Source organism: Coregonus clupeaformis, chromosome 24 (genome assembly GCF_020615455.1).
Source record: "Coregonus clupeaformis isolate EN_2021a chromosome 24, ASM2061545v1, whole genome shotgun sequence".
In the NCBI taxonomy this organism is placed as follows: domain Eukaryota; kingdom Metazoa; phylum Chordata; class Actinopteri; order Salmoniformes; family Salmonidae; genus Coregonus; species Coregonus clupeaformis.
This window is the reverse complement of record NC_059215.1, coordinates 8712461-8739993: the sequence shown is the minus strand read 5'-3', so window position 1 is coordinate 8739993 and position 27533 is coordinate 8712461. Positions and strand designations below refer to the sequence as shown.

Here is a 27533-nt window from a genome sequence, read left to right as displayed (position 1 = left end):
GTTCTCCTGGCATCCGCCAAACCCAAATTCGTCGGACTGCCAGATGGTGAAGAGTGATTAATCACTCCAGAGAACGCGTTTCCTCTGCTCCAGAGTCAAATGGTGGCAAGCTTTACACCACTCAAGCAGACGTTTGGCATTGCGCATGGTGATCTAAGGCTTGTGTGCGGCTGCTCGGCCATGGAAACCCATTTCATGAAGCTCCCGACTAACAGTTATTGTGCTGACGTTGCTTCCAGAGGCAGTTTGGAACTCGGTAGTGAGTGTTGCAACCGAGGACAGACACACTCGGTGGTCCCATTCTGTGAGCTTGTGTGATCTACCACTTCGCGGCTGAGCCGTTGTTGGTCCTAGACGTTTCCACTTCACAATAACAGCACTTACAGTTGACCGGGGCAGCTCTAGCAGGGCAGAAATGTTACGAACTGACTAGTTGGAAAGGTGGCATCGTATAACGTTGAAAGTCACTGAGCTCTTCAGTAAGGCCATTCTACTATCAATGTTTGTCTATGGCGATTGCATGGCTGTGTGCTAGATTTTATACACCTGTCAGCAACGGGTGTGGCTGAAATAGCTGAAACCACTAATTTGAAGGGGTGTCCACATACCTTTGTATATATAGCGTACAAGTTAATTACACACAAACATCCCTACATGCAGTTTATTATATTTAATTTAGAAAATAGACAATGATCAAATTACTGAATATGTCATGCGATTCAAAAACAGCCTAACATATTTTACAAGGAATGTACATACTCAGTGTACTGCAAACTGTAGTTAGTGCAGTATCTCATAGTAGTATGATACTGTAATCATGATATTCATGAAAGGCAGTCTTGGGGTACATACAGCATTTCTGTGCAGTACGAAGGCAAGAAGACACTCCTTCATCAATCAAATAGTGCTCTCTGCATGTTGCTTCAAATAAGGCCTTATGGAGAGAGTAATCTTCCGATAAGTTTCAGTGTCCCAGTGACTAAAAACTAGAATCCATATTAAGAACATTCCTCCTCCTCAGACCTCACCCCTCATATGGATTCCATAATGGTGCAGTTCCATTTCCCCTCTCCCTTCCCTCAGTCGCTCAGCAGTCCTAGCTTCTTCAGGGCCTCCCGTCGGTCCTCTCCACTCTTGCTGTTGGGGCAGATCAGCACACTGATACCATGGGAGCGGGGCAGCTTGTTCTGAGACTCCCCATGACCTGACTGGGGGTGGCAGGCCTCACCCTGAACATTCATGAAGTCTTTCCTAGTTCCTAGGGAGGCAGGGCGGGGCCTAGACTTACGCTGGTCGCCGGGGGACAAAGGGACACTGGGATCCCGGTTTGCCCTGAGGGAAGCATTGCTGCCCATGTAGCTGCTCAGACCCATGCCGGAGCGCTCCAGAGTGGCTGATTTGACCCCTCCGGGAGGGAGAATATGCTTGGGTGGTGAAGGAGGGGTTGCAAGGGGCGAGGGCAGAGCTTTGGCATTGTCACTGAATTGGATTGGGGCTGGAACTGGAGCAAGGGTAGTGGCTCGGGCTGGTACTGGGGTAGTCACTGGAACTGGGTCTGGGACTAGGGCTGGGGCAGCGACTGCATCAGGCACTGGGATTGGGGTATGGATAGTGGCTGGGACTGGGGCAGGGGTAGTGGCTGGGGAAGGAGTTGGGATTTGGGCTGGGGCTTGGGTCTGGGTGGCAGCCGGGCTGCGAGGAGAGGGAGTGGGTGCCCATGACTTCCGGGATTTGGGTGAAACTACAGGGCCTGAGTCTCCATCTTCACCCTTCAGGAGCCCGAGCTTCCGTAGGGCCTCCAAGCGTACCTTCTGGGGGTCAATCATCGACCTGTCAATGGGCGAGGGGAGAGGGGGGCCTGGGTGACTATCTGACTTGTGGGACTTCAGGATGATGTTGGAGGGAAGCCTCTTGGGCTTAGGGGCCACGGCAGGTGGGTTCTTTGTTTCCAGGGCCTTAGGAATGGGGATGGTTAGGGCCTCTGAGTGGGAGGGTGGTGAGTTGGTAATAACAGGTACAGGCAGATCAACAGGAGGTTTAGAAGGTGGTGCCTGTTGGGATCCAGGGGAGGCTGGTGGAGCTCTCCTGTGTAGTTGCTCCAGCTCACTGTAGGTTAGTGGACCTCTGAGTTCTGCAGGCACTGGAGGATCACTCTCCTCCTCTGGCTCATCATCCCTGAAGTCTGAGGGAGGGGGAATCAGCTTCAGATCCAGCTCAGAGTGAACTTTAGATTGACGCTTTGCAGACTTGCTGTCTACAGAGACTCCTTTAGGCATGTTGTCCACAGAATCATCTGTAGGTAAATCTGAGGTGGCTGAGGAACAGGTTGTGTCCGAGGCAGAGTCAGAAGCTTTCGGGTCTGCAGCGAACTCTGGGGTTTTAGACTCAGTGGACAACTCCGGAACTTTTGTGATAGTGGCCAACTCTGAGGACTTAGGCACAGTTGCTATCTCTGGAGCTTTAGGGTCTGTGACTACCTCTGAGACTGTGGGTTCAGTGACTACCCCTGGAGGTTTTAGATCAGTAAATGCCCCTGTGGTACTGAGCTGGGTTGCTACTACTGGGGCTGGGACTCTGGGCTCAATTGCTGCAGCTGGAGCAGTGGGTTGGGTGGCAGCAGCTGGGGCTTTGAACTGGATACTGGCATGGCTATTTGCCAGTAGAAGTGGTGTAGGCACTATGCAGTTCAGAAAGGACTTCTGATCCCTTCCTGAGTCAGCATGCTGCAGTTCTGACATATCTAGAAGGCAAGCAGAAACAGCAGAGTTATTTTACTGTCAAATTCCCACAAGTTCCTAAGCCTGTTAGTCTCTTGCATGATACATTGCTGATAAAACAACTACATAGATATGAACAAACTATCACCCTCCAGTCTGGTCTGTCCCATAGAGAGGTGGCCATGTTTGGCTGCCAGGCTGCTGGGGTCTGGCTCATCATTGGACAGGCCACTGTCCTCCTCCATCTCCAGGGACTCAATGGTGGACTCCAGAAACATGAGGCACGCACGCTCCTCAGCAGAGAGGTGCTCCAGACTGTCATCACTCTGCCCCCCCCCCCACACACACACACACACACAAACACACACACACGTAATTAACACAAAGAAGAAACATGGAAACGTAGACAAACTGCAAATGTAGAGAACAAACAGATTCAGAATAAAGATAACAATGCAATCAAGTGCTACCCTTTAGTCAAGATTACATAGCTATGTGGAGATGTATGCCAGGAATATCTGTGTACACTATATCCTTGTATAACGTTAGGTGAGGCCTTCAAACTATTTTGCCTTGGTTTTCAGTTGTTAATAGTCAGTGTTTCTTCAGTCTCTCTGTTACTTTCAGCTAGGCTGAACATTACATTGAGGCCCAGTGAGACTGGAGACACAGAGCGGATCAAAATTACATTTACCTTTCACACAGCACCGATGGAATGACAATTTACCACAGCACTGCTCCCAGCTAGCTTTTATCCTATACTGCGTTGCCAGAGGAATGTATTGCAGTGGATTTCAGTGAGGGGCCTCTGAACAGCTCTGAACTAAACAGACAAGGTTCTGATCATCCTCAAAGCAGTCTCTGTGGCTCTCTTATTTCACTTTCATTCTGTGAAGCCCCTCAAAGGCCCCTCTCTGAACAAACATCTGAATCTCTCACCCACAACATGAAACAAGCCCAGCAGCCCACTGACACTTATAATTGGGAGACAGTGGCTCTGAACCCTATCTACTGTACACTGCATTCTAGGGAGTTCTTCCTATGCATTCTAGGGAGTTCTTCCTAGCCACTGTGCTTCTGCATCTGCATTGCTTGCTCTTTGGGGTTTTAGGCTGGGTTTCTGTAAATCACTTTATGACAACTGCTGATGTAGAAATAGCTTTTTAAAATACATTTGATTGATTGAACATGCCAATTTATAATAGTCAATATTAAATCCAAGATGGGAGTGAGAAAGGCCCTCTTTCAATGTTTGACATGTTGTCCTTTAGATCCTTTCTAAAGTATCCCTCAGTGTTTACCACAAAGGCAGCAGTGCAGCACATAAACAAAATAAAGTAGAAACCGGTGAAATCAGGGTCTCAAATATTTTCCTGGTTAGCCAGTGCTAATTAGAGTTGGTGGGAAAAGGGGCAAGGCTAGGGATATGGCAGCACTCACAAAGCCAGAGTTCATGCTAACCACACTGTCACAGCTCCCAGTGCTGTCCATACTGATCAAGGATTCCATGGCAACGCCGCCCGGCCACGTGTCACTCTTCGGCATGGCAAAGGGACAGGTGCCAGGGGTTCAGGGGGCCTCTGCTAATTGGCTGGAAGTCACAGATGGGTCCAGATGGGGAAGTAACTGAAAAAAATAAGGAAGGAGAGACTAAGTTTTAACGCTTGAGGCAAAAATCATTACATCATCATGATGCTCCATTCAGCAGAGCTTCCCTAGCGTAAATTGTGGTATTTCTCTATTACAGCCCATGGTTAAAGACTAGGACATGTTACATACACTTACTAAATGTTTTTAAGCCATGTCTTTTCTTAGCAGTGACATTTGATCAGTGATATCATGGTAGAGTTCTACAACAAACAGGCATCCTGTTACACATCTCTAATACAGTACAGTATATCAATGTACAGGAGGGACAATAGTACACCAGCCAGCAGCTTCCAGGCAGGATTATTACATCACCAATACTGTCTCTCTATTTAGCCTCTATGTGCCCTTATCCAATAGAGGGATACACTGACAAAGCCATAGCCAAAGCTCAAGCGGTGAGCAAAGGAGAGCCTATTATTAGCCTTTGATTCATGCTAAATCTTTAAACTGCAAAGGAGCGTCCGGCATATGGCGGGGGTCTTGTTGTGGCCTTATGCTCCACAGGGATCGAAGAGGAGTAAGATTTTTAACCCCATGAGGTTCTTAACCCGGCCACATACTCACTGAAGCTACTAAACCTTATCAAGTGGCACTGTGTGAACCCAATCACCAACATGCCACACTATGCCATGCCAACAACAAACTGTTGACATCTAGGTCTACACTGTAGTTAAAATAATGTAGATGTACTAGTGGTGACAAATATGCATAGCAGGGATTTTTGGGCAGTTTTATTAGAACATAACATATCAAACTACATTTTACCATCAGTTACTATTCAGTTTGCTTTCATTCATTTTATCCAGGCATAGGCCTATGCTGTAGGTCATCACATTCAGATGGCTCAGTGCCAGTGTCAATATAAACTGTGTTTTATTACCCTCTATCATGAGACCATTTGATTATACATACAAAAGCAGAGAGGAACAGTAATGATAGTGAATTTCCATTGGAGTCATTGTAAAGTGCGTCATCGGTCCATCATTAATTTGATTTACACTGAAACACAGAGACTATGTCTGAAGATCCATCAAAAAGGCACTCAATGTTGCTGAATTGCCTGGGGTTAGGGTTGAGACACTTAGGCCTATGTCATTTTAACTACACAAATATTAAGCAATTGCCAAATACATCCTGGCACTCTGTATAGAGTATCACCCCACCCAACGATGTCACATTTAGACGTCATAAGGTCCAACTGAACAAAATGCTCTGTTCTGTAGCTGTGAAGTTATTTAACAAGGGAGTTGCAAGTGAAATGTAAATTTATTTAATGAGTTTTCCTGTCAGCACTTCACCTGGATTGTTCCAGTAAACTGAATTCCCCTTTGCTTTTCAGAATGACATGTATCGGAGTCTACCTGCAGCCTTAGCAAGTCAATAACAATGGAAATATGGGCTTGTTGACAGAAGCACAACATGTGGGTCAATATAGGCCACACAGTATGGGGTTGGCAACAACAGACAGTGGGCTTTCTAGTTGGTTCACACAGTATCCCAGGGTACCCTCCCTCCCATTTAGTCTAGTGCTGATAATTAGGCCTACTTCCTGCCCCTCCCAATGGAGACATAATAATACTATGAGCATTAGACGGAGAGGAAATGTCCCAGAACCTGCCCCTCCCTGTACTAGTCGTTTTAGCTAACATTCCACTCCTTTCAAGGACACAGAGTACAAAATAGCTGAACAGAGACAGCAACCAGGATAGCACCTCCTAGTGAGTCCCAGCCGTAGTTGGAGTACAGGGCGGTAGTTGGAGACAACAGCCTACTCACTACACCAACCTCAAATGTTTGATACACCTAGGAATGTGACTTTGCCTGCTTCCTAGAATAATTGGTTTGTCATTTAACCAACTGCCCTGGCTGGCGCACTATGCTCTGACATGCACTCTTAGAAAAACGGGTTCCAAAAGGGTTCTTCGGCTGTCCACATAGGAGAACCCTTTTTGGTTTGATGATATGTGTCCTAGCCTACCACGCAAAGGCACTATGGATTTATTTTCCCCTGGTTGACACAGACATGCTCAGGAAAGTGATATCACAACTTAAGCCTTCTACCTGCCTTCTCAATCCTATCCCCACCACCTTCAAAACAGTTTTTAATTGCATATCTGAAGAAGTGCAAGCTATTGTTAATCACTCCCTGTTCACAGGCACTTTCCCCACTGCACTAAAAACTGCTGTGGTGAAACCCCTTCTGAAGAAAAGTGCCAACTGTATTTTTTTAAAAATTCCAATCTGGTTTCCGGGCCCACCACAGCACAGAGACAGCCTTAGTTAAAGTGGTAAATTATCTTAGAGCTAACACAGATGCCAAACAGCTCTCTGTCCTTGGATTTAAGTGCTGCATTCGACACCGTTGACCATGATGTCCTTCTGGACAGACTGGAGAGGTGGGTTGGCCTCTCTGGTCCAGTTCTAAATTGGTTAAGGACCCATTTAACTGGTTGAGAGTTTTTTGTCACCCTTGGTGAACATTACTCAGAGAAAATACATATCACATGTGGCATTCCACAAGGTTCGATTTTGGGTCCGGTACTGTTCAGTTTATATATGTTACCCCTTGGCAGTGTTATCAGTAAGCACAGCATTGATTTTCACTGCTACGCAGACTATACACAACTTTACATTTCTGTGTCACCAGAGGATTTTAGCTCCATGGATAAATTATTAGACTGTATTAGTGTTTTAAATACTTGAATGGCGCACAACGTCCTCCAGCTAAATCAAGACAAGACCGAGGTACTTATTGTTGGAGCCAAAGCACAGAGAGAGAATCTGGCCGCACATTTTAATTCACTGTTACGCGGAGTGGAACCCAAGAGCAGACTCAGACGAGGAGACTGGGATGAAGTAACCAAGGTATTTATTGAAACACAGGGGGAAGATGGAGTGCAGGTCAGGGGAAATCCCATAAGAGGGAGGGGTCCAGAATGTGACGGCGGGGCCCCCAGCAGCGCTCCTCAGGCCTGTATCCCTCCCAGTCCACCAGGTACCGCAAGACATGACGGCGCACGTCTAGAAGCCGCCGGACAGTATAGGCAGGATGGTCATCGATGAGCCAAGGGGGTGGAGGAGCTGCTGCAGGAGGAGACAGGGGACTGGAGGAGACAGGTTTAATTAGGGATACGTGGAAGGTAGGATGGATCCTGAGAGAGGCTGGGAGTTTCAGGCGCACCGCAGAGGGGTTAAAGGGACCAATGATCAATCTCAAAGGGACCAATGACTCGGGGGAGTTTTTTTTCGATGCCACCTTCAATGGCAGGTCCTTCGATGAGAGCCATACCTTTTGACCCAGGGTGTAGGCTGGAGCTGAGGCCCGTCGACGGTTGGCTTGGGACTGGGTCCTATCGGAGGCACGAAGAAGGGCAGTCCGGGCCTTCCTCCAGGTACGGTGACAACGGTGCAGATGGTCCTGGACAGAAGGAACCGCAACCTCAACCTCTTGGGTGGGGAACAAGGAGGGTTGATAACCCAGAGCACACTCGAAGGGTGACATACCTGACGAGGCGTTGGTGAGGGTGTTGTGGGCATATTCAACCCAGGGTAGCTGAGCGGTCCAGGAGGAAGTGTTAGCAAAAGTCACGCAGCGTAGGGCAGTCTCCATCTCTTGGTTGTCTCGTTTGGTCTGGCCGTTGGTCTGGGGGTGATATCCAGAAGAAAGACTGACATTGATACCAAGAGCTGAACAGAAGGATCTCCATACCTGGGAGGTAAACTGGGGTCCTCTGTCGGAAACGATGTCAGTGGGGATGCCATGCAGACGAAACACATGGGTTACTAACAGGTCCGCATTCTCCCTGGAGTACGGGAGCTTGGAGAGGGGAATGAAATGAGCCATTTTGGAAAACCTGTCAATAATGGTGAGGATAATGAGTTACCGTTAGATGGGGGAAGGCCAGTGATGAAGTCCAGAGCTATGTGTGACCAGGGGCGACTGGGTATGGGAAGAGGGCGGAGAAGACCGGAAGTGGGTTTAGTGGAGGTTTTATTCCGGGAACAAACCGAACAGGCTGAGAAACTCCCGGACATCTCTCTCCATGGTGGGCCACCAAAAGCGCTGACGCAGGAAGGCGAGGGTCCGGTTCATACCAGGGTGACAGGTGAGGTGGGTAGAATGGCCCCACTGAAGAACATCAGAGCAAACACAATCTGGGACAAACAGAGCATTACTAGGACTGTTACCCAGGTCAGGCTGGTTCTGCTGAGCCTGGCGGATACGGGACTCGATCTCCCAGGTGAAGGCGGCAGCGATGCAGGTGGATGGCGCAATGGCTTCTGGCTCGGTACCCGTGTTGTCGGTGGTGAACTGGCGAGAGAGGGCATCAGGCTTGGTATTCTTCGAACCGGGGCGATAAGTGAGTGTGAAATTGAATCTACCGAAGAACAAGGCCAACCTGGCTTGCCGGGAGTTCAGACGTTTGGCGGTCTGGATGTAGAACAGGTTTTTATGGTCAGTCCACATGATGAAGGGGGTTACAGAGCCCTCCAGCCAGTGACACCATTCCTCCAGAGCCAGCTTAGCTGCCAGGAGTTCCCGGTTTCCGATGTCAAAATTCCTCTCTGAAGGTGAAAGCTTACGGGAAAAGAATGCAAATGGGTGGACCTTCTGATCAGAGGGGGAACGTTGAGACAGAACAGCACCTACCCCGGTGTCAGAGGCATCTACCTGCACGATGAGCTGGAGTTCTGGGTCGGGCTGAGTAAGGACCGGAGCGGAGGTGAAGCGATGCTTGAGTTCCAGGAATGCTGCCTCGGCCTCAGGAGTCCAGTGGAACGGAGTGGAGGTGGAGGTGAGAGTGGTGAGAGGTGCTGCCAGACGGCTGTAGTTGCGGATGAAATGTGCAAACCCCAGGAAACGCTGTAGCTGCTTCAGGTTGGAGGGCGCAGGCCACTATGTGACTGCCATGACCTTGGCGGGGTCCATTCGTAACTGTCCCTGTGCAATAATATAACCCAGGAAAGACACTGTGGCAGCATGGAACTCACATTTTCCAGCTTTAACAAAAAGCTTATTCTCCAACAGCTGTTGAAGAACTTCGCGAACGTATTGCTGGTGAGCCTCAGGGTACTTGGAAAACACTGTGGCACCATGGAGGGGGGCAAAAGCAGAGCTGATGAGTGGCAAGGGGTACTTGTTCTTAACAGTGATATTATTCAGCCCACGGAAGTCTATGCACGGCCTCAGTGACCCATCCTTCTTCACAAAGAAAAACCCAGCACCCACCGGGGAGGAAGATGGCTTGATAAGTCCTGCCGCCAGAGAATCCTGGATGTACCTCTCCATAGCCTCTTGCTCCAGACGAGAGAGGTTAAACAACCGGCAACTGGGGAGAGGAGCTCCAGGCTGGAGGTCAATGGAACTGTCGTACGCCCGATGAGGCGGCAGCGACAGGGTGTGGTGCTTGCTGAACACAGGAGCTAGATCGTGATACTCGGGAGGAACTGACGACAGGTCCGGAGGTTCTGGAATGAACTGGGACACAGACAAGGCAGGGGGAAGGGCAGAATGTAAACAATTAGAGTGACAAAATGAACTCCAAGTTGTTACCTTTCCGGCGGTCCAGTCAATCTGTGGGTTGTGTAGCTTTAACCATGGATGGCCAAGAACCAGGGGAGAGTAAGGACAGTCGATTATGTGGAAACTGATCTTTTCCTGGTGATTTCCAGAGAGACGCAAGATGACAGGGACGGTTCTCTCAAAGACACGGGTGAGGAGCTGTCCATTGAGAGCTTTGGCATCGAGGGGTGAATCGAGTGGGACAGTGTCCAGGCCAAACCGGGTAACGACACCTCGGTCCAGGAAGCTCTCGTTTGGTTCCTGGTAGAACTATTTTGGGTTCCATGTATACTGAACAAAAATATAAACGCAACATGCAACAATTTCAAAGATTTTACTGAGTTATATGAACTGTAAGGAAATCCGTCAATTGAAATAAATTCATTAGGCCCTAATCTATGGACTTCACATAACTGGGAATACAGAGATGCATCTGTTGGTCACAGATACCTTTTTAAAAAAAGGTAGGGGTGTGGATCAAAAACCAGTCAGTATGTGGTGTGACCACATTTGCCTCATGCAGCGCGACACATCCCCTTCGCATAGATTTGATAAGGCTGTTGATTGTGGCCTGTGGAATGTTGTCCCACTCCTCTTTAATGGCTGTGCGAAGTTGCTGGATATTGACGGGAACTGGAACACGCTGTCGATCCAGAGCATCCCAAACATGCTCAATGGGTGACATGTCTGGTGAGTATGCAGGCCATGGAAGAACTGGGACATTTTCAGCTTCCAGGAATTGTGTACACATCCTTGCGACAAGGGGCCGTGCATTATCATGCTGAAACATGAGGTGATGGTGGTGGATGAACGGCACGACAATGGGCCTCAGGATCTCGTCACGGTATCTCTGTGCAATCAAATTGTCATCGATAAAATGCAATTGTGTTCATTGTCCGTAGCTTAGGCCTGCCCATACCATAACCCCACCGCCACCATGGGGCACTCTGTTCAGAACGTTGACATCAGCAAACCGCTCGCCCACACAACGCCATGCACAGGGTTTGCGGTTATGAGGCCGGTTGGACATACTGCCAAATTCTCTAAAACGTTGTTTGAGGCAGCTTATGGTAGGGAAATTAACATTATTTCTCTGGCAACAGCTCTGGTGGACATTCCTGCAGTCAACATGCCAATTGCACGCTCCTTCAAAACTTGAGACATCTTTGGCATTGTATTGTGTGAGAAAACTGAATATTTTAGAGTGGCCTTTTATTGTCCCCAGCACAAGGTGTACTTGTGTAATGATCATGCTGTTCAATCAGCTTGTTGATATGCCACACCTGTCAGGTGGATGGATTATCTTGGCAAAGGAGAAATGCTCACTAACAGGGATGTAAACAAATTTGTGCACAAAATTTGAGACAAATAAGATTTTTCGTATGGAGCATTTCTGGGATTTTTTATTTCAGCTCATGAAACATGGGACCAACACTTCACATGTTGCGTTTATATTTTTGTTCAGTGTAGAATCCTCTGGGGAAAAGGGTTCTACATGGAATTAAAAAAGGTCCTTCAAAGGGTTCTCTAGATAGCAACTTTTTTTCTAAGACTGTACCTCTGTGCATTTCAGGTAAATTACAATTCTGAAAATTGAACTGCTGGAAAGCCTTGTGATTCAGGATGGGATTGCCTTGGGTTCCATTTCAATGAGTGACAGTGATCTTATTGTGGCGATAAAGGAGGCTAGAGAGAAATGTGAAGTATGTGTCCTGTAACATGAAGGACAGGCTGAGCAAAAACATTGTTCCCCCTGCTGCTGTCTTGGTTGGACCAGGTCTCTCTTTAAAAATAGATTTTATCTCAATGAGACTAACCTGGATAAATAAAGGTTAAATAAAGAACAAGTTAATCATTTAAAGCAAATAAAGGTTTATAACAGACATTCACACCATGTTGTGCAACTCCCAACCTGCACAGAGTACATGCATGAACAAATATTCCATTAATGTTTAGCTTGGCAGTTGGCACTCAGTTAGTCTGCACCATTAAAATGTCAATGTCCCGGCTTTGGGAATAGTTTTATTGACTGGCAAACATTGAACTCTCAAATACGTATTGGCACAGATCACTAACCTATTGTACACACTAGAGGTTGCCCTTTGGTTTTGCCCCCATATGACATAACAGTGATTATGATGTTGAATTGTGTCAATCATCTTTCTTGTGGAAAACCTTCCCACAGTACACCTGTCTGATTCTATCTCTCCCATAATTAACCAACTGAAAGGTAACTCAGTGCTTTGTGTTGTGTTCCAGGGTGGTGTCTCAACCATAGCAGTGAACCATAAGATAACATGACCACAGCAGTGTGAACGAACAGGTCTGTCTGTCTGTCTTCTTGATGAGAGAGCTAGAGGCAGGTAGCTTAGTGGTTAAGAACGTTGTGCCAGTAACCGAAAGGTCGCTGGTTCTAATCCCCGAGCCGACTAGGTGAAAAATCTGTCGATGTGCCCTTGAGCAAGTCACTTAACCCTAATTGCTCCTGTAAGTCGCTCTGGATAAGAGCGTCGGCTAAATGACTAAAATGTAGATCCCATGGCAGGCCCCTGATAACATGACAGCCATGCAAAACATTTTATATACGGTAGCCTAGGCTCTTTTACGCCTCTGTCCCACGCTAACATGTATTCAACTAGCTGTATAGCTAAGCACATCCACAACGGGCCAATAGTCAAACTTTGGTCGTAATGACATAAAAACAACTGTACAGTAAAATATTATTTTCCTATTCCATTACCAATACTAGTGTAGCTTGACTGTGGATAATCTACACATCGCATAGGATTCAAACTAAACATGACTGTTAGTCTACACCTGTTGTTTACGAAGCATGTGACAATTTGATTTGATGTGTCAATTCATGCTTGAATGCATAGGACGTTTCGTAGAGGAAAAATACTTCAAAGGAGAATTAAAGTATAAATAGTGAAACGTACCTGAGAGCAGTAGAATAATAATATTACCTGTCCACAAAGTTCATTTGCACTCAAAGAAACGCGCTATCTTCACAATTATCCAAACCTATTGAAATACAATACCGGTTTTCTGTGAAACTACGCAATCAGCCTAAAGCAGAGTCAAAGACTCGTAGCCGTTGTTGAATTCCAGGTGAGCGAAAGAGGCTCACTTCGTCCCTCCCCCTAATATCTTTGTGGCCAATCAGCACATGTCTGATCTACCGTGTCTCCGGGAGAGCCAATGGGATAACAGAGGAACACCCCCACATTTCAAGTCGAATTATGATACTGTATTACAGGGATAATAAACTAAAATTATAACACTTTTAAATTAGGAACCTGGATACATAATTTTTTATTGCACACACATAATTTGATGCATTATAGTCTATAGACTCTGCAACACACATGAACTGCAACTAATTTGCAATTACATAACTCGCATTGCTGTCATTCCCAAAATAGCATGCAGATTTGATCAATTTTTGTGATGACAGGTGTTTTCTGAGACAAAGCATGTTGACGTCTTTAGCATATCTATGAAAATCCCAACTTTGCATAGTATTTCCATTGGCACAAACAGTGACGCCATCTCATATTTGCATGATGATGATGACTGCTGGATACATCATTTTTTATTGCACACACATCATTTGATGCATTATAGTCTATAGACTGCAACACACATGAACTGGCTCTACCCAAATTAGACACTGATAGTTGATGTTGTTCCCTCCATGTATAGAGGTCCTTGTTAATGAGTCTGGTATGAGGAGTGAGGTATATGTTATGTGCTTGCATACCTGTTCCCAAAATATTGAAAATCAATGTTTGTCTTGGCATTATGCAACCTGAATTTCCACTTATCATTAAGTATCAACAAACACATATCACGCGTTTTGCAAGAGTGCTTTAATAAAGCCATTGTGAACAGAGAGGTCTCTTCTGGGAAATAGTGGTAAGGCATTGTTAGCCATGTTGACATTAGGCCCAGCCAGTCAGTCACTAATTAACTAGAGTGAAGAATTGTGCTTCTATATAAATGTGGTTCAATTTTAGAGCAATGAATTCCTAGTTCTGAAAGCTCCTGACTTGACAAGCAGCCACGCTCAAGTATGATACAAGGTTATGAAGCGTACTATTGCACACTGTAAGGCTGATAATTTTGCCCATTGTTTATCAACATAATGTTGAACAAATTACCAGCAAATAGGCTAATAGAAACAAAAACATGTACTATAGATATTAATAAAAATATTTTTGGTATTTTGGTATTTTGTGTATCTAATAATGAATAACATATTTGAGATGTTTTATTGCCGTGTCTCATGTCATGGTGCACCCTGCTGTTCCAGAATAGCATGGATTTCCACACACACAATTTACCATTCATTTTTGTTGGGCACAACATAATCTGAAATACAACCAAAACAAACTGCAAATGCACTCAGAAAGTTTGTAGAGTCAAACTTGATGTAGTCACTGCGTACTACTGTAGGAATATGGGATCAAATACTAAAATTTTGGCTACTTTAATACACATAAGTGAAGTTGCCCAAATACTTATGACACCTTCAAAAAGGAGGACTAGATACAGTGCATTCAGAAAGTATTGAGACCCCTTGACATGTTCCACATTCTGTTACGTTACAGCCTTATTGTAAAATGGATTAAATAAAAAAATAATACTCACCAATCTACACACAACACCCCATAATGACAAAGTGAAAACAGGTTTTTAGAAATGTTTGCAAATTATAAAAAAACATAACAGAAATACCTTATTTACATAAGTATTCAGACCCTTTGCTATGAGACTCGAAATTGAGCTCAGGTGCATCCTGTTTCCATTGATCATCCTTGAGATGTTTCTACAACTTGATTGAAGACCAGCTGTGGTAAATTCAGTTGATTGGACATGATTTGGAAAGGCACATACCTGTCTATATAAGGTCCCACAGTTGACAGAGCACAAACCAAGCCATGAGGTTGAAGGAATTGTCTGTAGAGCTCAGAGACAGGATTGTGTCGAGGCATAGATCTGGGGAAGGGTACCAAAACATTTCTGCAGTATTGAAGGTCCCCAAGAACACAGTGGCCTCCATCATTCTTAAATGGAAGAAGTTTGGAACCACCAAGACTCTTCCTAGAGCTGGCCGCCCGGCCAAACTGATCAATCGGGGGAGAAGGGCCTTAGTCAGAGAGGTGACCAAGAACCCGATGGTCACTCTGACAGAGCTCCAGCGTTCCTCTATGGAGATGGGAGAACCTTCCAGAAGGCCAGAGGAATCCACTCCTCAGTAAAATACATATGACAGCCCGCTTGGAGTTTGCCAAAAGGAACCTAAAGACTCTCAGACCATGAGAAAAAAGATTATCTGGTCTGATGAAACCAAGATTGAACTCTTTGGCCTGAATGCCAAGCGTCACTTCTGGAGGAAACCTAGCACCATCCCTACGGTGAAGCATGGTGGTGGCAGCATCATGCTGTGGGGATGTTTTTCAGTTGGCAGGGACTGGGAGACTAGTCAGGATCGAGGGAAAGATTAACGGAGCAAAGTACAGAGAGATCCTTGATGAAAACCTGCTCCAGAGCGCTCAAGACCTCAGACTGGGGTGAAGGTTCACCTTTCAACAGGACAACGACCCTAAGCACACAGCCAAGACAACACAGGAGTGGCTTCGGGACAAGTCTCTGAATGTCCTTGAGTGGCCCAGCCAGAGCCCAGACTTGAAATCGATCAAACATTTCTGGAGAGACCTGAAAATAGCTGTGCAGCGACGCTCCCCATCCAACCTGACAGAGCTTGAGAGGATCTGCAGAGAAGAATTGGAGAAACCCCCTAAATACTGGTGTGCCAAGCTTGTAGCTTCACACCCAAAAATACTAGAGGCTGTAATCGCTGCCAAAGGTGCTTCAACAACGTATTGAGTAAAGGGTCTGAATACTTATGTAAATGTTTTTGATTTGTCAAAAACAACAATTTAATCCATTTTAGAATAATGTTGTAATGTAACAAAATGTGGAAAAAGTCAAGGGGTCTGAATACTTTCCGAATGCACTGTACATAAAGTGCTTTCATTTCTAAACGGTAAAACATATGTATGAAAAATGTAAACCTGTGCCATTCCCAACCAATTGTCGATCTCTTCTGCTGTTCTCCTCCTCACTGGCCTTTGTCCTCTTTTTATTGAAACATGAAATACATGTATTGTTGACTATCCTGGCCCTCAGTTAACACTACCCAGTAAATCCAATGAGGAATTCATTTTGGTATAAATATCTGAATATCAGCTGTTTCAATAGATGCACTGTCAAGCCTGTCCGTTTCCCTTGCTCAGACTTGTTCATGTTGGTTTGTCATACTATCATCACCATTTTTGCTTGTCTGTCTCGGACTACATAAATGTAAAGGATAGTACTATGAAACTCTTCATGGCTGAATGATTGTAATGAAAAAAGAAAAGAGGAATCTGGTTAATCATTTCTTCATTTATTAGTTGTACAATTATGAAAAATAATAATCATAAAAAGACTGGAAGCCCTAGATTATTTACAATATTTTTTATTTGTTTCTGTAGTGCGGTCGCTCAGAGTTCTTTCTCACAGTCCGTTTTCAATTGTTGGGTATCATGATATGTTGAACTTTATAAGACACAGTCCTTTTCCTCTTTACAACATATGTGGCAAAAAAAATTACATACATACATATACATATATAGATATATATATAGATATATAGATATCTATAAAAGCAAAATCATTCAAGTATCAAAATACAGACTGCTAGAGATTAATTTACAATCCAATATTGTTCTCATCATCATCATAGTCATCATCAATATCATCAGAATAGTCCCATTGTACTACACATGATCCTTAGCAAATGTGCAAATGCGAAGATGGGACCAGGTTGATGGCTGCAGGTGCTAACATCAACCAGCTGAAGCCAGTGTACCATATTGAGTGTACCATAACTAGTCAACATACCAACAGAGGCTCATCACTAGCTGCCCACAGAGTACCCAAAACAGTCTAAGTACCAGGAGAGATACCGTATGGGGAGAAAATGCTGTGTATATTATTGTACCTAAACTCTTACATGACTGGTTTTGTGGTTTGACTAGTTCAAAATTAAATCAGAAATAAAGTGAGGGGGAATAAAATGCAATCAGTAGGACTACCTCCTAACACCAGCCTGGTCATATAGTATCCAGCATCAGGACAGTTAAAACGTACAAAAAGACACAATACATTATTATTTTTATCAAATAAAAGCCATTCACCCTGTTTAAATATGATATGTAGTGTCAGTTTAACAGCCCTCCAAAATTCCTCCCACACACTATTCCATTATTTATCACAGTTCTGTATGTTATGAATGAGAGAAATTAAGATAACAAAGAGATGCTTTGATGTAGCTGACCTGGTGCTTGGATGGATGGACAGGACAGAGCCTGTGAGTGAACTGCTGCATCTCACATTGTAATCATTCTACCCAATTGTAACCTTGTGAGTATAGCATACCGAGGACAACTTTAATTCATTCTATCTAATTTTGTCTCCCATTTCCCATAGGTATTTCACTGAGATATTCAGGTAGGATCTCGATTTCCTCTGCTCAAAAAACTATAATTTATGTTGATTACTATCACTGTCAGAGTAGCTTAGCGTAGCCCTCAGTGAAGACACATTTAAGTGTATGGGACAGGCCTCTGAGGAGGAGTTGTTTGAGGTGCCAATCTAGAGAGGCAACCATTTTCACCTCTCATGGAATAGATAAACAAGTCACAAAATGTCTGGGAAAAAACAACAACTGGGAACTTGTCACTCTCGTACCCATAGATAGAACACACGGTTTGTCTGAACAGCATTCAATGGACTGTAAAGGATAAACATGTTTTAATTTTTAACCAAAAACAGAAAAGGAGGGATGTTGAAGTTGAGTGCTTCACAATGAAAGAGAGACACGTACCGAACAAACACCCACCTTTGTGATCTCTAGATAACTGACCAAGCTTTGACATAGAGTCCATTGTCCAGTATATGTAAGTGGATGCAGTGAGGGTGTTGGTTGGTTGGGTTTACTGCCTGGTGGCAGTCAGTCACACAGTGGTCAAAGGACAGGACAAGGTGGAAGAAGCCAGTAGCTGACTTCCTGTCTGTCTGATACAGAGCTACAGCGCTGACCACTGGAGCTGAAGAAGTGGAGGATGAGGAGGCGGCAGAGAGCAGGTAGGGCCTTCCTGGTGTATGCAAGCACGACCCCCAGTGGGTTGAGGGGTGCATGGAAAGTGGGCCTGGCCTTTCTCTTGGTTCCAAAAGGGCATCCTGCCCCACAACAAAATACCATTGGTCTGGGCACACCTGACCTCTCACTCTGGCTGGGTGTCTGGCCTTGTAGTCAGCTACATGGGAGGGAGACACACACCAACACAGCACTGGGATTAAAATAATGTAAAAACATGACTGAGCCAACTGAAAACAAAATGGAGGAGATATAGAAATGATGGATTTTTCTAGATAATGATCAACTGCCACTTCAATGTTAGCACTCTGAATATTGACTGAGGCAGGGTGGATTCTAAATCAAACACAGATAGCCAGCCATTAATGACAACGTGAACATCAAGAAGGCATGAGTTGTGAAAAGGAAGGAAAGGAAAGTCCCCCATTCCGCTGTGTTTTAGTTTCCACAGGCATTCAGTGGGTTGATTGGGTCTTAACACTATTTGGAATATGGCGATGAGTTTGAATTTAGATTGATGTGAACAGTGATTTGAACACTTAATGCGCTGAACCTAGCAAAGCAACAGTATGTAATGCTGTACTTTTAATATGTCTATATGTAGAATAAGTGCCTTGCCAAGCTAATGCCTTCCTCTTTCAGTCCATTAAGACGTGCTTGGATTGTGAACAATGTTGTTCTTTTTTTAACGTACTTCATTTAGCTCTCTTCCTCTTCATGAAGGTTACTGGCACTAATCAGCTCTATATTGATTGATGAACCAGCTAGGCTGGGTTATTACCCTAAGACCTTCACCCAGGTCTATTACGGGTGGCTAGAGCAGAATTCATGCATTTTGGCATCTCTTTGGTTCCTACTCTATTAAATGAACAGTCAATTCAATTTCTCCTCATATCATCTTGGATGCACACAATATTTGCCCAGCATCCAAGCATTCACAAAAAGTGCTCAGATATTAAATCAAAGTCATCTCAGTCATTAACAGAGAAAGGCATGCTCAAATAGATGTCCCACAAGTCTGTCTGTCTAGGTAGGACACTATATTCTGTGTGAGCCTCTGTGTCCTATCCTGCCCACTGTCATTCCCTAACAAAGGCCCTATCAACGTTACCTCCATTAGTTCCCAATAGAGATCTCCTATCACAGTGCTGGACCCTAGCCTCCTTTGGCAGTCTGACACAGAGGGCCAGTTTTCCCAGACAGTTTCCGGTAAACCGACACAGAGTGTAAATAAGTCTGACAGGATACGCATGAATGTGCCCTTCCCCCTGTTAACCCAAATGGACTAATCCCAGGGGGGATGGGTTTAGGGTTTAGTCCTGTGCAACAGGGTTGTCATCCATCCCCTTGCAGGGAAACAGGCAATGTTCCTACTAATGTGCGTAGAGCTAGAACAATGGAACAGTGAGTCTCTTACAGATTCTTCTGGAAAACAATGTTCATCCAGGTAGGTGATCCTTGGCTGTAGAGAATCATATATTTTTTTTCTGAGCACTGGAGTCAGGAGATTATTGTTCAGAAAACAAGGAGGGAAAGTTCTTCAAGAGCGCCTCACAGTGGCCGTCGCCTGGTAAAGCAGGAAAAGCACCCAGAGGAGAAAACAAGATTGATGAGTAAAAGGAATGAAAAATAAAAGAGGGATATATAGAAGGAAAAATTAAGGATTGTCCTAAGAGAGCTTGGGGGATAGTAGTTTGTGAGTAAGAGGGAAATAGGAGTAGTGAGAAGTGGGAAGGTACTGTAGGTAAAATGGAGATCGCTACCACTGAACAACCTTAATCAGTGACTTGTGGATTACATGAGCTGTCTTACACACATCACAGCTACAGTACTGGAACTGTCAGATAATGCCACTGAGCATACTAGCATTTGTAAATGCTACAAATAACAGCACCATACATTACCAAATTTAAAGCAGGGCTAATGCAGTGCCAATGTGAATGTGAGGGAAGCACAGGGTTCATGAGAAAACAAAACAGAGGGAAGGTTGTAGAAGGATAAGGTCTCATGCTTCTTGGTCACAAAGGCTAGAGGAACTACAGTAAATGCCTCGGAAAGGTTGAGGATTGCTTCACAATCATAGAGCAGGTTAGAAGGATTCAGGGCCCAGTAGTTGGCAGCACTTATTAATCAGTGGGAAGAAGCAGGGTGTACGTGTTCCAGGTAGGAGAGTGGTCCAGTAACAGTTAGTCCCCACAGACAGAGCTGTGGTTGGGGGGAGACAGCACAGTGGCGAGGAGAGCAGAGGGTAGATGTGGTAGACTGACTGGGGGGGAAAGACATCTCAGACAGCAGGGTCCAACAGTGGCAGAGGAGAGGAAAGGAGGTGGAGGGAGACAGAGGAGAGCAGGTGGGCAAGGGTCAGGCCCGGAGCAGAGACAGGCAGAGTCACATTGAAAGGCACACAGGAGAGGAGAGGAGAGGAGAGGAGAGGAGAGGAGAGGAGAGGAGAGGAGAGGAGAGGAGAGGAGAGGAGAGGAGAGGAGGAAAGGTACAGTAGATCAGGAGGTCAGATCCAAGGTAAAATGTCAGGAGAGGTGAGGAGGCAGGTCTACTCAGAATATGGTGGTCTCGTACTTAGTGCTGATGGTCCTCTTGGAGTCCTTGGGGACGGGGTCCACCAGCCACGTGGCGCTGCCCTGGGACTGGGAGTCCACCTCCAGCTCCAACGGGTCCACCTGGAGGGGTAAGGGACACAGAGGGGGGGGTCAGAGACAGCATACAAGTCAGACTTAGGGTGAGAGCCAACAAATGCAATCGGTGTGCTGAGCTACGTTAGTCACTCTGAGATCATCATTTCCTTTCTCTGAAAGCGTTGTGAAATCAGAGAAATCATGGTGAGTCATTATACTAAGTAAGTGTGATTAAGAAAATATGAACAGAAGAACCACTGAGGGAAAAGCTATAGCACATCATCATCACCAAATCAAAAGTGTGTTTACCAACCTGGAATGTTCATACCACTAGGGGGCTTCCAAAGGTTTTACAACTATCAAGGGGTCTAGTAAAGAACAACACAGTAATCAACAGAGTTGATGGTGTTTCAAAATTTCACATTTTGAAAGAAAAAATAATAATTTGATTCCAGGTTGGGAACCCCATTGAGACAAAAACAGAGAGAAAATGAGGTGTGAAGAGGAGAGATAAATGAGTAATGTGAATGGATCGAAGGTGAGGAGAGAACATGTGAGAACTGTATAGGTGATTGGGGGGATAGATCAAGCCAAGGCAGTAACACGTAAAATTATGTAGGAAGGGTGGATGATAGAAGGATGAGGAGAGAGGGAAAGAGTGGTGCAGCGGAAGGAAGGAAGGAGGGAGGGACGGTGGGTGGTGCAGGTGTGACAGTAACAGCAGGAGTCCATCAGGGGAGGAGAGTCCTGGGAGAGACAGACAGGACAGCCAGGAAGTGAGAGACAGAGACACATACAGAGAGACATTGACGCAGGGGAAGTGAATGGACAACAGAGAGAGACAGCGAGAGAGAGAGAGAGAGAGAGAGAGAGAGAGAGAGAGAGAGAGAGAGAGAGAGAGAGAGAGAGAGAGAGAGAGAGAGAGAGACAGAGAGAGACAGAGAGAGAGAGAGAGACAGAGAGAGAGAGACATAGACAGAGACAGAGAGAGAGAGAGAGACAGAGAGAGAGAGAGAGAGAGAGAGAGAGACAGAGACAGAGAGAGACAGAGAGACAGAGAGAGACAGAGAGAGAGAGAGAGAGAGACAGAGAGAGAGAGACAGAGAGAGAGAGAGAGAGAATCATGGGAAGGTGGGAGGGAGAAAAACAGACTGGAGGGAAACAGGATGTAGGGACAGATTCTAACAAGAGATGTGTGTGTGATTTCAGGTGTGTGTACCGATGAGAGCGATGAGTGATGTGCCCATGCTGTGGTGAATCAACCCCCCCTCCGCTACATTAACATCAGTACATAACTGTTCAGCACAGCCATGATGACGGTGTGGTAGGTTGGTTTTGAGGTGTTTGTCTTTGTGTGGTTTTCATGCCAAGCAAACATCACACCATTCCCATTAAAGGCAGGATGAGATTGTGTGTGAACACACGTTCTGTTTGTAATTTCTAATGAATGGTCCTAGCCGTGTGATCGTAACATTATCATTCAGTAGCAATCCATCCCTTAATGGTTTAATGCTAATGGCGTGTTGCTACTGGCAGATTTTCACAATGTATTCCCAATGAGAGAATCGTGTGTGCGTGCGTCGGCAGGTGGCCTAGCGGTTAAGAGCGTGGGGCCAGTTACCGAAAGGTCGCTGGTTTGAATCCCGAGCTGACTAAGTGAAAAATATGTTGATGTGCCCTTGAGCAAGGCACTTAACCCTAATTGCTCCTGTAAGTCGCTCTGGATAAGAGCATCTGCTAAATGAATAAAATATAAATGTGTGTGTGTGTGACAAACTCACCCCTAACTTTCTTACGCTGCCCCGTGGTTTGGGAACGGGCCGGCTGGATTTGGTCTCGATGACCTCTGCCCCGGGTCCTGCTGGGATGCCCTGGGGCTGTTTGGTCCTCTGGGCCTGGAGAGCAAGCTGATAGGCCACCTCAAATGCTTGTCCCAGCGTCAGGATAATCTCATATGTCAGGTTCTACCAGAGGGGGAGGAGACAGAATTCAGAATCCTGCTCAGTATTCTACTCCCTCCTCCTGTCTCCCATATCAACCACCCTCAGTACGGTTGGAGGAAACCAGAAACATCCGGTTTTCATGGATACAGTATCGTCAACCTAGCTTCCTTTTACCCTGAAAACCGGATGTGGGGACCCCGCTGGGGCGTTTCTTTTATGCCTGCTACGTTAAGTTACATGTCAACAGACAGACATGCACCAATGCTCCTGAATATGAAGCTGCTGCATCACTCAGTGTGAAATGAAGAGGTCTAGAGCAGACTGAGTCTTAGTCATTATGAAAGTAAAACATCAAATGCGCTACAGGCATACGGTGCATCTATAATTCCTAGGTAAGACAAGTCAGGGGCTAAGTATGTACAGTATTTAAAAGCATACACATTGAGTGAATGAGACACAACAAGCCACAATCTCAGCTCAGTGGACAGTCTCCTCCAAAGACCCAGGAGAGATGCTCAGTCTTCAATGGAATCAAATACTTTATTTGCATGTACAACTTTGTAAACAGACTTAACTCAATGGCAGAGAGAGCTGTCAGAGAGGAAGTGTAGGGAGACAGCAAGCTGTTCCCTCTCTGTCCCCTGACTGCAAACACCTGCTACTGCAACCCACTGAGGCTGGAGCTGCATCACATTAAAACACTCAGACAGATTCTAAATAGTGGATAGGAGCAGATGAAGGTGAACATACACTCGGACCAGAGATTGAGACAAAAACATTGGGGGGTCCATGTGTGTGTTTATTTGTACACCCAAAAAGCCCTGGATTTGTTTTGCATATAGAAAGATGGATTTTAATGGCTTCCTCTGATACTCTTTGTCCCTGACACATACAGCACCACTGGGCAGCTCAACCCACTCCAGTGAGACACCACCTGATTGGCTCTGTTAAACATATTCTTGTAAAGTTAAGTGACAAAAGAACTCCAGCTTGAGAAAAACAGAAGGCTGATTATTAGTCTGTGTCTCCGAGGAACCTTCTCTCTGTTTATATCCTTTGATCTGATCTGGGATCCGTCCCATCGTGTGGGCTGGTGAAAAATGAGCCTGTGGCGTCTGGGGGAGTCCGATAGCAGCCTGGTCAATACTGTTAAAAAGCTCTGATCACATCTCCGGGCTTTTATACTCCCCCACCTCACCTCATCTCAGATAGTCAACAGTCTACTGCATTACCCCTGATGAGGCCATTCAGTTCACAGCCCTATAGAGTACAACACAGGCCACAGGGCCAACATCAGACCTCTCAGAAAGGTGGGACCAGCCATAGAAAAACACCCATTGACTTTAATGGGGATGTCCGTTCTATGAATGTTATTTCTATTGTACCAGCCTCTGTAGTAGTTACTCATTGGCCTTAGATGACCCCTACAGTATTAAATGTGAAAAGCTTTAGAGTTACACTCAGCCGTGGGTAGGGCTGTGGCGGTCATGACATTTTGTCAGCCTACAAGCCACTGATGCAGACCTTAGGAACATCTACATTTAAAAAAGTATAATAAATCCATTTAATATAGCCTACACCATCAAAATAAATCCATTATTTATTTTAGACAGGTCTAAAGAAACATGATATGAAGAAAATGTAGTCTATTTCAGAAGAACAGAATAGCATACTCTGAGTTGTCCTTATGCACCATGGTGCTTGCCTACGGAGCTGTGAGGGGAACGGCACCTCCTTACCTTCAGGCTCTGATCAGACCCTACACCCAAACGAGGGCACTACGTTCATCCACCTCTGGCCTGCTAGCCCCCCTACCTCTATGGAAGCACAGTTTCCGCTCAGCCCAGTCAAAGCTATTCGCTGCTCTGGCACCCCAATGGTGGAACAAGCTCCCCCACGACACCAGGACACCGGAGTCACTGACCACCTTCCGGAGACACTTGAAACCCTACCTCTTTAAGGAATACCTGGAATAGTATAAAAGTAATCCTTCTACCCCCCCCCCCCCCCATAAAAATAAAATAAATAAAAAGGTGGTTGTCCCACTGGCTATCATAAGTTGAATGCACCAATTTGTAAGTCGCTCTGGTAAATGTAAATGTAAATGTTAGACCCTGATCAGGCTATGCCATTAGGCAGTGGGCTGAGTGCACTTGGGCTGAATATAATAATTATAATTTTCTTCTTCCGGCTGCGTGCAGAAGAACCTCTCACTCATATGGCTCTCCGTCACGTGATCGGGTCTTTCTCAAAGGCTACAAGTGAAGACAGACACATCCGGGACGCAACTGCGCGCGTCCTTATCCAATTCCGAGGCGCATATTGAAGATATTGGAAGAACTGTCCACATTTACTTTTCGTCAGCCAATGCCAATCTACTATCCCCCATAGTACAAAAGTTGACCTATTCTATTCTGTGCGAGAAATAAATATACCAAACATAGTCTGGGACAGTTGTGGGATGCGATAGATGCTAGTGGTTAATACAACCACTAGAATCAAAAAACTTGTTTTAAGAAATGAGTCTGACGCAACAGATGAGAACGTTTAGCTTAAAATGTTGATAAACTATTATAAGCGCAGCAATGCGCACATGGCAGTAGGCTATAAGCACAAATGTTCCATTAGCACGTAAACACCATTCACAAATGTGATTATGCATGTAATGCTTTTTTATTAAGGGACATTTTTATGGTGAAAATGATCTTCTCCAAATTTGAAACTCACACGCTGTGTATGTATGCCAGTTAGGCTCTACACACATTGTAAAGCGTATTAATGTGCTTCATTTTAAGAACTTATTTGGCCATTTTAGTTGTGATACAAACCTTATCAAAACATATAAGCCTATGGGCTAGGCTACATGAGGTGTGCAACTATGATTTGAAAAAGTAGCAAAAAAAAAGCATTCACTGTTTCTTGCCTTAAGCTGGGCATCATTCACAAGTGATAATATATCATTCACAAGTGATAGGCTAATATTGTCACCCATCACACTATTCTTGATTTAATCTTGCCTTAACATATACTAAATAATATATGTGTGAAATTAGTTTTGATTTAGAATGGACCATTATCATGCACCTGTCTCGGAACAGGGGCGGGGAAAAAAATACATGTCATCTATGCACTTAAATAGTGAAAGGACAACACTTTTCTCGTGGTTCATTTTCATGCCAGCCAGGTAGGCTATACTCCTGTTGTAAATAGAAGCAATGTGCTTAATATTAGGAAAGTTGAGAAATAAATATAGTAGGCCTATCTGATGGGATCCTCCTCTTTTGGCATTGATGTCAGAGTGATTAGAGGGACAATAGAGTGCTGAGTACCAGGCAGTTAGCAAGTTTGGTAGGCTAGTAATGACCATCAGCAGCATCAAATCTTGGAGAAGCCTAATTACCGTGATTAAACGGTCACGTGGAATTTGACTGCCGTCATGACTCGTGACTGCCGGTGTGGTGGTAATACGTCACCGTAACAGCCCTAGGACAATTTTTTCTTGAGCGGATGGTCGGTGGGCCAGAACAACAATATATTATATTATATTATTAAACATATTTCAAACCTTGATTACATTGGGATATGATCTCTCTATTTATGCGTGGGAATACATGGGAACAGATTTCCTAAATGAAAATCACATTGAGCTGAATTCCTGGTGATTTTACAGTCCTTAATGTCCAACATTATTTTAAAAAAGTTACTCAGAAAACGTGGGGAACCCTGGTTTAGACAAATCATCAGTTCTCAGGAGGAACGGCGTGGTGGAGGTTGGCCATCTAGTGATGGCCACATAGCGCCATGACTCTATCGGAAAATGGCAATCAAGCGTTGCTGAAGTATGAAACCTCACAGGTAGATAAGCTGGTCTAGAGAGTAAAGATAACAGTGATACTGTGCTGCTGCCAGTCAGAGTCACATCTCCTCTGAGGATTAAAAAAGGTGGCTGGGAAGGAACCAACATGAGGACAGAGGAGAGGACATCACAGACCATTCTGTATGGACTTGAATCTACAGTTGAAAGATATTTTTTATATGTACTGTGCTGTGTGGTGAGGCAATAACATGTCTTAATTTGGACATATTCTGAAACTAATGCGATAGTATAGCATACAATTAAGTCAAGTCACGTCACTGCACGCTGGAGTGGTTGGGTTATAGTGGGATGATTGTGTAGGCATGTATTCTCACCACGTCCACTGTGCTGAACACATGGCAGTAGTGGTGGTTGGTCTGCAGGTCCTTGGTGATGTAGGCAAACGTGCACAGATCCTCCGGGTCCTGGGCCGCACACGAGATGTTCCGGATCTCATGCTCAGCTATGATGTTCTGTATGGGAGGAGAGTCCAACAAGACACTACAATGAGTATCCTGTATGTATAGTCACAGAGACATCAATAAATATCACATTCACGTCTCCACTATGAAAGAACATGTCAATATGTTCTTAATTGCAATGGCGACATAGAAGCTTCAACCCTGTGACCCCTCAACCTCCTGCCCTCAATAAAGAACTATCTGTCATTAACAGACAGGGGTGACATTTAGTATGAAGGAGAGAGAGTGTGGGGCTGGATCAATGTGATAGGTGTGATGTGATACTGGGCAGCCTCCTCCTCCCCTGGTGTCTAGCTTCCCTGGCTGGGACAGGTGTATGTATGTCTGTCTAGTTTTCAGATATTGCTGTACGGATCAGGTCCAAGGTGAAATAGGCGCTCCCAGCCAACCAACCTTATTGGCTGCGTCAATGAACTTCACCCCTTTGTATGTGATGGAGAGGACGATGGTGGGGACCTTCCTCATCTGCTCTGTCGACCT

The 27533-nt window shown here is 45.1% G+C and overlaps 2 protein-coding genes across 10 annotated transcripts in view; both read right to left on the bottom strand.

Moving 5' to 3' along the window:
* Positions 1-649: 649 nt before the first annotated feature.
* Positions 650-13012, bottom strand: LOC121538468 (specifically androgen-regulated gene protein). Of its 2 annotated transcripts, none has more exons than XM_041846501.2 (4): positions 12870-13012; positions 4158-4343; positions 2866-3043; positions 650-2740 (listed from the first exon to the last, which is right to left on the bottom strand). In XM_041846501.2, exons 2-4 carry the CDS (start codon positions 4260-4262, stop codon positions 1080-1082), a joined length of 1944 nt encoding a protein of 647 aa, XP_041702435.2. In that variant the 5' UTR covers positions 4263-4343; positions 12870-13012; the 3' UTR covers positions 650-1079. The 2 variants fall into 2 exon arrangements, with proteins under 2 accessions (XP_041702435.2, XP_041702436.2); XM_041846502.2 differs by having other exon boundaries at positions 12897-13012.
* A 3356-nt stretch (positions 13013-16368) lies between these two features.
* LOC121538479 (ankyrin repeat and SAM domain-containing protein 1A-like) overlaps positions 16369-27533 on the bottom strand; it is a 117716-nt gene continuing 106551 nt past the window's right edge. For 6 of the 8 annotated variants that reach the window (XM_045207021.1, XM_045207025.1, XM_045207022.1 and 3 more), the window contains 4 exons: positions 27447-27533; positions 26907-27044; positions 22554-22736; positions 20588-20817 (listed from right to left, as the gene is read on the bottom strand). In XM_045207021.1, the coding sequence (XP_045062956.1) occupies positions 20695-20817; positions 22554-22736; positions 26907-27044; positions 27447-27533 (531 nt within the window). In that variant the 3' untranslated portion in view covers positions 20588-20694. Of the gene's footprint in view, positions 19707-20587; positions 20818-22553; positions 22737-26906; positions 27045-27446 lie in introns of those variants that run through there. The other 2 variants (XM_045207023.1, XM_045207024.1) reach the window with 2 other exon arrangements.

What these genes read in the sequence shown, in the direction of transcription:
- LOC121538468 (XM_041846501.2), bottom strand. Translation starts at nt 4,262, where the DNA reads ATGCCGAAGAGTGACACGTGGCCGGGCGGCGTTGCCATGGAATCCTTG. An exon ending in TTAGCATGAACTCTGGCTTT is followed by an intron (nt 3,044 to 4,157) that starts GTGAGTGCTGCC and finishes GGGGGGGGGCAG; the next exon opens with AGTGATGACAGTCTGGAGCA. An exon ending in GGGACAGACCAGACTGGAGG is followed by an intron (nt 2,741 to 2,865) that starts GTGATAGTTTGT and finishes CTTGCCTTCTAG; the next exon opens with ATATGTCAGAACTGCAGCAT.